The sequence below is a fragment of the Vulpes lagopus genome, chromosome 2 (assembly GCF_018345385.1).
Source record: "Vulpes lagopus strain Blue_001 chromosome 2, ASM1834538v1, whole genome shotgun sequence".
Taxonomy (NCBI): domain Eukaryota; kingdom Metazoa; phylum Chordata; class Mammalia; order Carnivora; family Canidae; genus Vulpes; species Vulpes lagopus.
Window position 1 is genome coordinate 46,811,402 of NC_054825.1, and position 12,922 is coordinate 46,824,323.

Consider the following 12,922-nt stretch of genomic DNA (forward strand, 5'->3'; position numbering starts at 1 on the left):
GAGGGGCACGCAAGCCACATATGCCACGTTTACTCATCCAGGTCAACGTACCCTATTTCCTAATGTGTCAGCTCCTCATGTGCATGATCAACCCTGTGGAACAGGTGTTCTTACTCTCCCTGCCTCCCAGATGGTCCCAGGGAGTTCAGCGCCTTGCCCATGGAAATGGGGGCTCAAATCCAGCACAGCCTGCTTCCAAGCCTCCTGTTTCAGACCACCCTGCAACCTAACCTCCAATCAAACCAGTTGATTAGAATCACTTTCTGACTATGCGCTGTGTTTTTGCAAGTTTCTCACGCATCGATCTCATGTATGAAAGTCAAGCCAGGCCCACGTGAAATCTCTGTATTTCGAGATGCTAAAGACCAAACTGCCCACTACAGCTGTGATTATTTAAAGTGGATAGAAGGAGGGATGCCTAGATGGCTCAGTGGTTGAGAGTCTGCCTTTGGCTCAGGGCGTGATCCCGGGGTCCTAGGCTCCCTGCAGGGAGCCTATTTCTCCCTCTGCCTCTGTCTCTGCCTCTCTCTGTGTCTCTCATGAATGAATGAATGAATGAATGAATGAATGAATGAATGAATGAATAATTTTTAAAATGAAGTGGAGAGGAGGAGGCCAGAGGGAAAGGAAGGAGGGGCCCTACTATCTAACAAGCATCACGGCACCTAAGACTCTGGCACAATCTTGCCTCCCTGTCTTTGACTAAGTGGTTTTCTTTTGCCCCCAAATGCCCTTTTCTCTCTTTCAGCCATTCTTTGAAACCCAGCTCAACTGTTCCCTCCTCAGTGGAGTCTTCTCCAACCCAGAGGCCTCCTGCTTGGTTCCCCCAGAGCAGTTCCCCCACCCCAAGTGCCCAGCACTGGGTGTGATGACATCCAGGCTGCTGCATTGTGCACCTTCTCTGCCACTGGACCACAAGGGTGTTGAGGGAGGGACTGTGACCAGTGAGGAGATACTGCTCCGAGATCTGGAAGCCTGTAAAACCATTTTCCCTAATTCACATCACCCCTTATATGCACTAACCATTCATCTCACAACTGTGAACTCTACTGCGGGGTAGTCTTAGAAAGTGGGGTATTCCATCAAGAACTTGGGTGGGATCTCCCAGGCCCTTGGTGTAAGGAATGGCGTTCTGAAATCAGGGTATGCTTCCAACCTGCCCCGGCCTACCTCCCCTTCTTTCTCTTCTCCCAGATGGGAACTGGGAGAGATCTCTAAAGGTACGTATTTCTTTTACCTCCTTGGAGGAGACGTAAGTGATAACCTGGATACCCTATTAGACAAGTATGATTCTTCACAATACTGCCCTTCACTTCTTTCCTCTTGGAGTAGGAAGAGGTACACAATTTGGAGATTCAGGTTATCTCTTCATGTTCCCCACTGAGGGGGTGGGAGGGACAAGTAAATGTCTACATGAGGTCATCCACGCTAAGGTGCCAGAGCACATGGGTCCATGCAGGAAGTGTGCAAGACCCAGGAGAGCAGGACTGAAATGGCTGTCTTCAGAAAGGCCTGCTTACAAGATTGGTCCTTGGCTGGCATCTGGGAACTCGGATTTCCTAAGGGTTTCCATCACTCCCGAAGTGATGAGAGTGACTTGCTGTGCCCAAACTATTTGCATTAGCAATATGGTTTATGTTGAACACCTGCTTTCTTACTGGGAGTCTGGAATTTTGGTATGTGGCAGGCAGAGGGGGCCTATGTGACCAGCCCCCAATAAAACACTTGGGCACAGAGTCTCTAATGAGCTATCCTCGTAGACAACACTTCACACGTGTTGTCACAACTCATTGCTGGGAGAATGAAGCACCCCCCCCCTGTGAGACTCCACTAGGAGAGGACTCCTGGAAGCGTGTCTGGTTTCCTCTAGATTTTGCCTCACGTGCCTTTCTCTTTGCTGATATTTCTCTGTACCCTTTTGTTGTAATAAATCACAGCTGTTGAGTCCTCCCAACAAATCATCAAACCTAGCAGAGGTCTGAGGGACCCCTAACACAGAGAGTTTTAAGGTGTTCGTGGGGGAGAGGGGTGGCCCAAGTGCCAAGAAGCCATGGGCTTATAAAAAGAAGACAGGCAGTAATGGGACCTCTAAGGAATGACACCTCTCAATAAGGTAAGTAGGATGGGACTTGGGATGATGGGGTGCGCTGGGGAGGACACTGTGTGAAATGTTACAGCCAAGAGAAGGGAACTAAAGCTGTATAATCCTTTGTCGGCATTCACCTCCCCGTCCTGGGCTTGAGATGTGACTTTGCTAGCTGTCAAATGATGGCAGACATCCTAAATTCACAAGAATTTTCTAAAATTCCTCACAATTCAGTGTCCTTAGTAGTGGAGTCATCCCAGCCCCCAGAGAAGCCACAATATCTACATAGAGAGAGGTGGCCCTGCTGTCAGTAGCACAGACCTGGCAAAATGTTCACACTTGAAAAATGTAGGTGAAGCGAGAGAAATACTAAGTAGATCTCAGGTTCAGTACATGTCAAATGCCTTCTCTCTTTTTCATTCTCTTTATGGTTTATGTGATCTTCAAATTTAAGAAACATACTAGTTAGTCCATGAGAGAATGTGTTCTACATTAGAAATGAATTCATTTAATTTATTTGTTCTAAAGATTTTAAGTTTTTAAGAGAGACATAGAGTGGGGGAGGGGCAGAGGGAGAAGGGGAGAGAGAATCTTAAGCAGGCTCCGTGGCCAGCGTGGAGCCCATCACAGAGCCACGGGGCTCAGTCTCACGACCCTGAGATCGTAACCTGAGTTGGAACCAAGAGTTGGATGCTTAAGCTACTGAGCCACCCAGGCAACCCCTGAATTCGTTGCATTTTTAATTTTTTAAAAGATTTAATTTATTTATTCATGAGAGACCAGAGAGAGAAAGGCAGACACAGGCAGAGGGAGAAGCAGGCTCCATGTGAGGAGCCCGATGTGGGACTCGATCCCGGGTCTCTAGGACCATGCCATGGGCCAAAGGCAGACACTCAACAGCTGAGCCACCAGGCATCCCATTATTTTAAAAGGATAGTAATGATATTCAAGGACAGGGACCATGTATGATCACGGACACAAGTATTTCTTTTTGATTTATAAAGCCCTGTCTTAACATCTCCTCATTTGATCCTCTTAATGACCCTACAAGACAGATAATACAACTCTTCTTTTCTCTTCTATAGCACCTGCTCTGTTACAAGGCAGTGATGCTTAATAAAGACTTAATGGGGGGATCCCTGGGTGGCGCAGCGGTTTAGCGCCTGCCTTTGGCCCAGGGCACGATCCTGGAGACCCGGGATCGAATCCCACGTCGGGCTCCCGGTGCATGGAGCCTGCTTCTGCCTCTCTCTCTCTCTCTCTCTCTCTCTCTCTCTTTCTCTCCCCCCCCCCGTGTGTGACTATCATAAATAAATAAAAATTAAAAAAAAAAGACAATGGTTGACTGATTAGCAATGGCTTTAGAAAAATCACTGCTGTACAAAAATTAATAATTCCTGAAGTCTGTCAGTGGAAGAACAGGCTAAAGAGCAATCCAGGCATTCAGAGGAATTATTAAAATCACAAATTAAGTCATTTCTATGGACTCTATAGCAGGAAATATGTTTTTAATGAGGAAATTGAAGCTAATATGTAACAGCTGTCCTGTTGCCCAGTAACGGAATATTAAGGCAGATTAAATTATTAATTAAAAATATAGCAACTTGGAAATTTAACCTTTGGACATTCTCTTATTTCTTTCTCCTTTACACAGTCTTTAAGCTGATATTTAAAAAAACACACACACACACACACACACACATACACATTTGGTCATCTCATGTAGTTTCCATTTATAATTTTCCTTGCTACTGCTTAGCAATGGAACCTTCAGCAAGTTATTCACTATCAGACTTTTTTCATCAATAATATCCCAAGTGCTCCCGCCAGGAACAGCAGGAGACTGACTGGAATATATTGATGCTAGTCACACCTGCCCCCCTCCCAACTCCCACTTCTTGAAGCACCACCACCTTAGGCCCTAAATTAGCCAAATTGCCCTTGACCAACACCAACCCAGGCACAAAGGATAAATATTGTTGATAAAAAGCCACTGAGAATGTGGAGGTGGTCTGATATGCAGCAAAAGGGACTGTCAAATAGACATGGCCAACAGGCACGTGAGAAAATGCTCTGCATCACTGGCCATCAGGGAAATACAAATCAAAACCACAATGAGATCCCACCTCACACCAGTGAGAATAGGGAAAATTAACAAGGCAGGAAACCACAAATGTTGGAGAGGATGTGGAGAGAGGGGAACCCTCCTGCACTGTTGGGGGGAATGTGAACCAGTGCAGCCGCTCTGGGAAACTGTGTGGAGGTTCCTCAAAGTGTTAAAAAATAGACCTGCCCTACAACCCAGCAATTGTATTGCTGGGGATTTACCCCAAAGATACAGATACAATGAAACACGGGAACACCTGCACCCCGATGTTTCTTTTTTTTTTTTTTTTTTTTTTAATTTTATTTATTTATGATAGTCACAGAGAGAGAGAGAGAGAGAGAGGCAGAGACACAGGCAGAGGGAGAAGCAGGCTCCATGCACCGGGAGCCCGACGTGGGATTCGATCCCGGGTCTCCAGGATCGCGCCCTGGGCCAAAGGCAGGCGCCAAACCGCTGCACCACCCAGGGATCCCCACCCCGATGTTTCTATCAGCAATGTCCACAATAGCCAAACTGTGGAAGGAGCCTTGGTGTCCATTGAAAGATGAATGGATAAAGAAGATGTGGTTTATGTATACAATGGAATATTCCTCAGCCATTAGAAACGACAAATACCCACCATTTGCTTCGACGTGGATAGAACTGGAGGGTATTATGCTGAGTGAAGTAAGTCAATCGGAGGACAAAGATTATATGGTCTCATTCATTTGGGGAATATAAAAAATAGTGAAAGGGAATAAAGGGGAAGGGAGAAAAAAATGAGTGGGAAATATCAGAGAGGGAGACGGAACATGAGAGACTCCTAACTCTGGGAAACGAACTAGGGGTGGTAGAAAGGGAGGTGGGTGGGGGGTGGGGTGACTGGGTGACGGGCACTGAGGTGGGCACTGACGGGATGAGCACTGGGTGTTATTCTGTATGTTGGCAAATTGAACACCAATAAAAAATAAATTTAAAAAAAAGAACTTAACAACAAAAAAAGGGACTGTCAATAAGTGTTTCAAAAAGTCATTCCTTAGTCACTTAAGTAACAGCCCCATGAAAGTGAGAAGAATGAGAAGTATCCAGGGAGAATGCCCGGCGAGAGGACAGAGGGAGAGGAGATAGGCGGGTGTAGGAACGTGGGCCTGCAGGCCTGGAAGACTGCGGCCTCTCGGTCTCCCAGGAGGGGCGGCGGCCACCCCGGCCGGCGTGAGGCCGCCTGTACTCACGTTGGTGTTGCACAGCTTGTACTGCCGATAGGCCCCAATGCAGGAGATGGCAGCAGACCGCGCAGGCTGCGAGAAGCTCCGGGCTGCCCCCATGCCGTGGCTGCTGCTGGTTTCCAGGCCGTGGAAGAGTCCGGAAGCTGCGGGAAAGCCTTGGTCGTGAGTCAAAGGCAGCTGGTAGACGGAGGCCTCGGAGGCCTGCAGCCCGGAGCGGGGGCCGCTGTCGCTCTGGTGCCGAGGCCCCCGCTGGGGAGCCTGGTGGGCCGGCGCGCCGTAGCCGTGGCCAGGACCAGACGCCTCGGGGGCCCCGGGCGGCCGGGACGAGGCTCTCTGCCTGCGAAGCCTCTGTGATGGGTGCGCGGAGTCGGTCTGCAGCGGCAAGATATACGGGGCCTTGCCGTAGCCGTACTTGCCAGGGCCGATGGGACCGCGGGTCCTGCTCCTAAGGAAAGATGCACAAGAGGAGACGCGTGAGTCACAGGAAGGTCCATGTTAACCTACAAACTGTGACCCCTGATGGAGGGGACCGGGTAGGGACGGAAACTCTGGGAGCGTGCCTATGGTGGCACGTGGAGGCAGAGGGAAGGGGACGTCCTGTCCTGGAGGCTGGCACAGGGGGGCTCCACGGAGGCTGGAAGGTAGAATGAAGGTGGGCGATGTGAGTGGTGGAAAGTGAGGTTGGCACCGTAAGCTGTGGGCAGTACGTGACTTATGGCAGGGCCTCCGGACCCGGTCATAGGCTGTAGGGAGCCCCTGAAGGTTTTCTGAGAAGTATATGATTGTAATTTCAGCCACAGCAACTTCCTGTCCATTTGTGTTCTCTGAAAATAATTTGTGCGTTTGTTTTTTGTTTTCTGTGTGTTTTTTTTCTCTCTCACTCAACTGTGCCTGATATTTCAGACCAGTTTCCATTACCCTTCATGCCCAAATAGCTTTTCCAGGTAAGTGGAACTTAGAGCCAAGCAACCACACCCCAATGTAGATCTGACGCCTGACTTGCACTGGGTCAGACTTAATCCCTGAAGAGGAGGCGAAACAGTTGGATACTCTACACTGAACAGTGGGTGGACGGGCATATCTTCGTGTTGGTACCATCTTTAGATTTTGTCAAGACCTGTTGGTTGCCTTGTGAGACCTTAGAAAAAATCACATAAAGAATTGTATGCTGGTATATGTTTAATAACTGTTTTCCAGGGAGGAGAAAGCCCTGATTTGTGGCATTTTCCTACATCCAGGGCATAAATGCTTCCACCATGACTCATCGCGAGGCACCATTATAAAGATACAATCAGCTCTAGTGAATGGGATAGAATAGTTCCAGCAGACCGTTGTGTGTAAATTTATTGCACAACTACTGTTTATAAAACACAGAGCTAGGAATGGTCAAAATATAAAAGTGAGTCAGATATGGTTCCCAAGTTCCCAATCTTACAACCTGAAAGCAACCAGAACATAACACAAGGTGGGATCCGGCCTTGCGAGCAACAGCACGCGGTGGTTTGAGAATTCTGAGGTGGAGAGGAAGCATCTCTGTCTGTAGGGATGTGAGAAGGGTTTCAGGGTCACTGGTCTGAGCTGGGAGCGAGGTTCCAATACTCTGTGCAAGGACCTGAAGAAATCATTTCTTACTTCTTTGTAAAATGTCTGAGCTGGATCTAATGACCATGAAGGTCATTCCAACTCTAAAATTATATGCTTCCATAATAATTAATTCTACATTTATGTAAAATTGGAAATGTGCCCAAGGGTTTCTACAGGATGGCCCCATTAAAATAAGCACATTAAAATAGCAATCAAGGTGAAACACTAATTTCTGTCCTCGTGAGGAAATTCTTTCTTCACTCTATGTAACCACTGAATGTAAAATTTAACAGACCACAACTAATTATTAACATCTTTATCACTAATTGCACCTTCATTCTTAGCTGATAGGGTTTTGAATTAAACTGCGCTACAGTGTTTATTTTGCCTTTAGGCATTTCGCGATTAATCTTGGCAACGCTAGGGACTCTGTTAATGATGGGGGAATCCAGCGTGCTGCTTTAAGAGACACAATTAAGAAGTTAGTCTTAAAGATATATATAACTTGGATGTAATTTGCCTTTTTCTTTCTTGTGGCAGGCCAGGTAAAATGAATGACATCATGTAAAGGCGAGGGAAAGAATTTCTGTGTGTATGTCTTTTCCTTTTAAGATCTGAAAGCCTACCAGAAATTCCAGCCTCAAAGTAAGTGCCAGGTGGAGATGCCAGCTGAAGGTAATAGAGAAATGAGGACACGTGAAGCAGTGCTTCTCAGACGTGGCTGTGCAGAGGAATCAACTAGGGATCTCGTGCGAGGCAGACTCTGATTTGATTGGTCTGGGGTGGGGCCTGAGACTCTGCATTTCCAACAAGTTCCCAGGTGCTGCTGGTGCTGCTGGTCCAGAGTCCCATAGCTTTGATGAATTGAAATTCCAAACCAAAGGATGAGAACGCAACCATAAAAGTGATCATTTTTCCAAAAGATTTGTTATGTACTTGAGGGAGAAAGAGAATGCTCAAGTGCATGGGCATGGGGAGGGGCAGGGAGAGAGGGAGAGAGAAACTCAAGCGGACTCCCAGCACGGGCTCCATCTCATGACCCTGAGATCATGACCTGAGCTGAAACCAAGAGTCAGATGCTTAACTGACTGCACCACCCAGGCACCCCAAGAGTGATCATTTTTAATGGAGAATAACATCTACAAAATTTTCTTAGGACCTAACAGCAATCTGCTGGCCTGGGCCAGGCTACAATGCTGCAGCTCACCTAGCGAGGGCTACTGAACCAGGACTGACTTGATCCTGCCCTTAGGGGAACAGAGGCAGCAGAGAGATAAGCTACTGTTGGCTGATGACTTGAGTAAGCATCTTTCCAAAGGCTGCCCATCATCCCAAGGAGGCACGATACACAGGGGTTGATGGATATTTTTGTATTCACACTGCCTTACAGAGCCTTGGCCTAAACTGGAGAACCATTCAAAACCCACGGGAGTAGCAACACCACTGGAAAGATGATGTTTCAAAAACACATGACCGGCTAACTGATAAACAGGCTAACAAGAATGAGCAGCTGGTCAGGGTATGACTGTGAGAGATATGATTTATGAATATTTGAGTTGGGACCCTAGAACGAGGGGCAGACTAATCCCCACTTGGCTTAAGGGAGCATGTGTTTTCCTCACAGTGGTCAGAACTCATCATCCTGATGGTTCAGGATGGCCTCTTCCCCACCAGGACAGGGTCCATCTGGCCACTTGCAGGGTGGCCTCCTCGAACTGGGCAGATCTATGCAGAGTTGGGGTGATGAGTACAGATGCGGCCAAGGGAGAGTGTGTGGTCAGTTAGCCCTTCAGGGGTTAGCATGTGGTAGGTACCTGGGAAGCCATAAGGTTAGTTGGTTCTGTTTGGTCATAGCACATGTTTGGGATTTTACATTGGACTCCTCACTTGTCAAATTTTGGAAACGTGGGTCTTGAGAAAGAAACAGAAAAAGGCCAGTTTGGCCACCTAGGCCTAGGTGTGAGCACAGCATAGTGATTCATGACTTGAACTCTGAAGCCAGATTTCCTGATTGGAATCCCAGCTCCACCAGTTACTAACTTATGCAACTTTGGGTAAGTGGCTCAGTCTTCTGATAATTCAGTTTCTTTAAACGGGGCCAGGATTAGGGAGAGGCCAGCGAGGTACACAGGATGCAGCATTTAAAGGTTGCCCCGGTGCTGGTGGAATCTGAGAGTGAGGTCTCCTTGAATGTTGTGCCCCAGGGCTTCACTGTAGGCCCAGTCCTGCCCTGTATGCATTTATAAACAAAGACAATGATAGTACCTTCCTTACAGGTTGTTGTAAGGAATAAACAGTAAGAGCAAAAGACCCAAATGATGCCTAGCACAGAGCATGCATGGTATAGGTATGTGCTTTAAAGGAAAAAAAAAGTTCTAGCTTGGCCGCTTAGTTTGGCAAACAATGCACCATCCATTTTTCTTACCTATAAAATGGGAGTATGCCCACCAGGAGGGCTAAAATAGAGAGGACAGATAATAGCAAGTGTCGGGAGGATGCAGAGAAACTGGAACCTCGCACATTCCTGGAGGGAATGCAAAATGGTGCAGTCACTTTGGAATGCTACCTGCAAGCTCCTCAAAAAAGTTAAATGTAGTGTTACCATATGACCCAACAATTCCAATCTTAGCTATATACCCGATAGAAATGAAAATATATATCCACACAAAAACTTGTATGTGAATGTATATAACAGCCTTCTTCATAACAGCTAGGAAACAGAAACAACCCAAGTCCATCACGTGATGAACGGACAAACAAAACATAGTGTATCCAAAGAATGGGTTATTATTCAGCCATAAAAAGGATGGAGTACTGAGATGCGCTACAACAGAGATGAGCCTCAAGAACACTCAAAGTGAAAGAGGCCAAAATGAAAGGCCACATATCATACTGATGTGTACTACCCAGAACAGATGAATCCACAGAGAAAGGAGATTACACAATAGCCAAACTATAGAAAGAGCCCAAATCCCCATCGCCTGATGAACAACGATGTGCTACATATACACAATGGAATATTGCTCAGCCATCAAAAAGAATGAAATCTTGCCATTTGCAATGACATGGATAGAACTAGAGTGTGTTACGCTAAAGCAAAATAAGTTAGAGAAAGACAAATACCATATGATTTCACTCATGTGGAATTTGGGAAACAAAATGGATGAACATAAGCAAGGGCGGAATAGGAGAGGAAGAGAAATAATGAGAGACTCTTGATGGATAGAGAACGAGCTGAGGGTTGATGGAGGAAGGTGGGGAGGGGAGGAGATAGATAACTGATGGGTATTAAGGAGGGCACTTGTTGTGATGGGCACTGAGCGCTGTATGTAAGCGATGAACCACTGAATTCTATTCCCAAAACCAATACTGAACTGTATGTCAACTAACTAGAATTTAAATTTAAAAAATAAATAACAATTTAAAGAAAGTTCAGCAGATGCCAGGAGGGGAGGGAAAATCAGGAGGGAGGGAAAAATTGGGAGTGACAGCTGAAGGGTATGGGGTTTCTTTTTGGGGTGATGGAAATGTTCTGTAATTAGACAGTGGTGATGGTTGCACAGCCTGTGAATATAATAAAAACCACTGAATTTTACACTTTATTTTTTATGTATGTTTTTAAAGATTTATTTATTTATGTTAGAGAGAAAAAGCCCTAGGACAGGAGGAGGGGCAGAGGAAGAGGGAGAAGCGGACTCCCCACTCAGCAGGGAGCCCGACAAGGGGCTCCATCCCACAACCCTGGGATCATGACCCGAGGCCAAATGAAGAGTCAAATGCTTAAACTGATTGAGCCACCCAGGCGCCCCACTGAATTACACACCTTAAATGATTGGTCTTATGGCATATTAATTATATCTCAATAAAGCTGTTACTTTTTTTAAAAATTAGGCCATGAATTATTCGTGTCTTACCTACTTACAATGGTATCATAAAGATCAAATTGAGGTTATCAATAGGAATGCATGTTTTGAACCTGAAGGCAGTTTTTGTCATTTTGTCTTCCAGCATTTGCTCCACAAACCTTCACTGAGCAGATTCTAGGAACATCTACTGAGCATGATGTGTAATGTTTTCGGGCCCTGACAACATAAATAAATGCTTCCCTCCCCCACAGGATGGCTCAGTGACAAGAACTTGACAGTAAGGGCTCTGACACCAGGTTCCGGTCCCAGATCTTCCAGTGACCTACTGTGGGTGTCTGGGAAATTGTTGTTTCTTGAGATAATGGATGGAAATAGCATTTTGGAAAGGGTAATAAGTACATAAAATGTTCTTCCTTACGACGGGCTGACTGCCATCCCAGGGCCTCATTATGTGTGATGCCGGGCAGCTTTGTGACGTGAGGCCCGGCCAGTGCGATGATTCCAGCACAGACACCACATCTAGTCTCCTTCTCACCCCTATGCACGTGCCCTGGACGTGTGTCCTCCATCACCTGTAACGGACAACACCCCACTTCTCCTGCCTGCCTGAACCCTTCTGAGTGTTAACCACATATGCCCAACTGACCTCTAGACTAGAGAGTCTGCTTCTCACTTGGGGATCTTGCCAAAATACAGCTTCTGATTCGGGAGACCTGGGTGGACCTCTGATTCTGTGTTTGTAGCCAGCTGATGCTGATGGGTCTTGGGACCCAGGTGATGCTGATGCTGTGGGTCTTGGAACCACCCTCCCCCTACTCATCCCCACAGACATCTCAAACTCAACACATTTGAGCCCAAAATCATCATCTTTTCCCTACAAGACTTCTCCTCCTAGTTCTTCCCATAGACTCCACCTCGGCCATTCTCAAACTCGAGTAAGTGCCAGAATCACCAGGAAGTTTTGTAAAAACGGGCCACTGACCCCCATCTGCAGAGTCTGATTCAGGAAATCTGGGGCAGCATCTGAGAATCTATATTTCTAATAGGTTCCCAGGTGGTCTGTGGACCACACCATGAAAAATACTGCTCTGTTTCACTCCCATGTACCACACCACCGACCGGGGTGGGCTGGCTCTTCCACTCTCGCCACATCTCTGTTTTAGGTCCATAGTCCTTGGCTTTGCCACTTAGCCAGTGCAACATGGCTCCCGCTGCCTGTCTTGTCATGGCCCTGGCACAGCATGGACCACCCACCCCACGCTCCATGTACTTATTTCTCATGCTCCGCTCATGATGTTTCCTCTCTAGGCTGCCTTCTCCACCATCATGTCCTGGACTACCTCCCTCCCCCTCTGCTCAGTACTTAGCTGAAGCATTACTTTCCTAGTAATGCTCTTCCTGGTGCAGACTCCACCCCAGCCCTTCACCGCATAAAATCAATGTCCTCTTTCATCCTCCCACTGGACCCCATGTGATTGTCACAGCTCGATCTGTCTAGTCTGTCTTAGTTTATTGGCCTGTAGGCTCTTTCAGGGCAGGGGATACCTCTTATTTGTCTTATATTCCTGGAACCTGGCACGGTGACAATAGGAAGAGCTGAGTAACTATTGAAAAACTGAAATATGAATGAATGAATGAATGAATGAATGAATGAATGACTCAAGCCCTGATTGCCAAATGAAGGAAAAGCCCTCTCTCCATTTATGCATTTGTTTAATCTCTGCTTTACAAAATACTGTATTATATTAAAAGACTGTTAAACTAGTGTGGTGCTGAGGATAAGGCCACCTCCCTCTATGTAAGGATAAAAGTCTTGTCCACTGGGAGAGGTCATTCCTGGTACCAAACCCTGGAGAAGGAACAAGTTCTCAGAATGGAAAGAGGGCCCAGCAGGGTCTGGAACTTGGGCTTTATTCTCAAAAGGAGGGAAGGGGATCCCTGGGTGGCGCAGCGGTTTGGCGCCTGCCTTTGGCCCAGGGCGCGATCCTGGAGACCCGGGATCGAATCCCACATCAGGCTCCCGGTGCATGGAGCCTGCTTCTCCCTCTGCCTGTGTCTCTGCCTCTCTCTCTCT

General features: G+C 46.9%; 1 protein-coding gene across 3 annotated transcripts in view; it reads right to left on the reverse strand.

The window, feature by feature from the left end:
- Positions 1–12,922, reverse strand: part of THSD4 (thrombospondin type 1 domain containing 4) — a 582,162-nt gene that overhangs the window by 463,524 nt on the left and 105,716 nt on the right. For all 3 annotated transcript variants that reach the window (XM_041743611.1, XM_041743613.1, XM_041743612.1), the window contains exon 5: positions 5,405–5,843. In XM_041743611.1, coding sequence (XP_041599545.1) covers positions 5,405–5,843 — 439 coding nt within the window. The remainder of the gene's footprint in view (positions 1–5,404; positions 5,844–12,922) is intronic.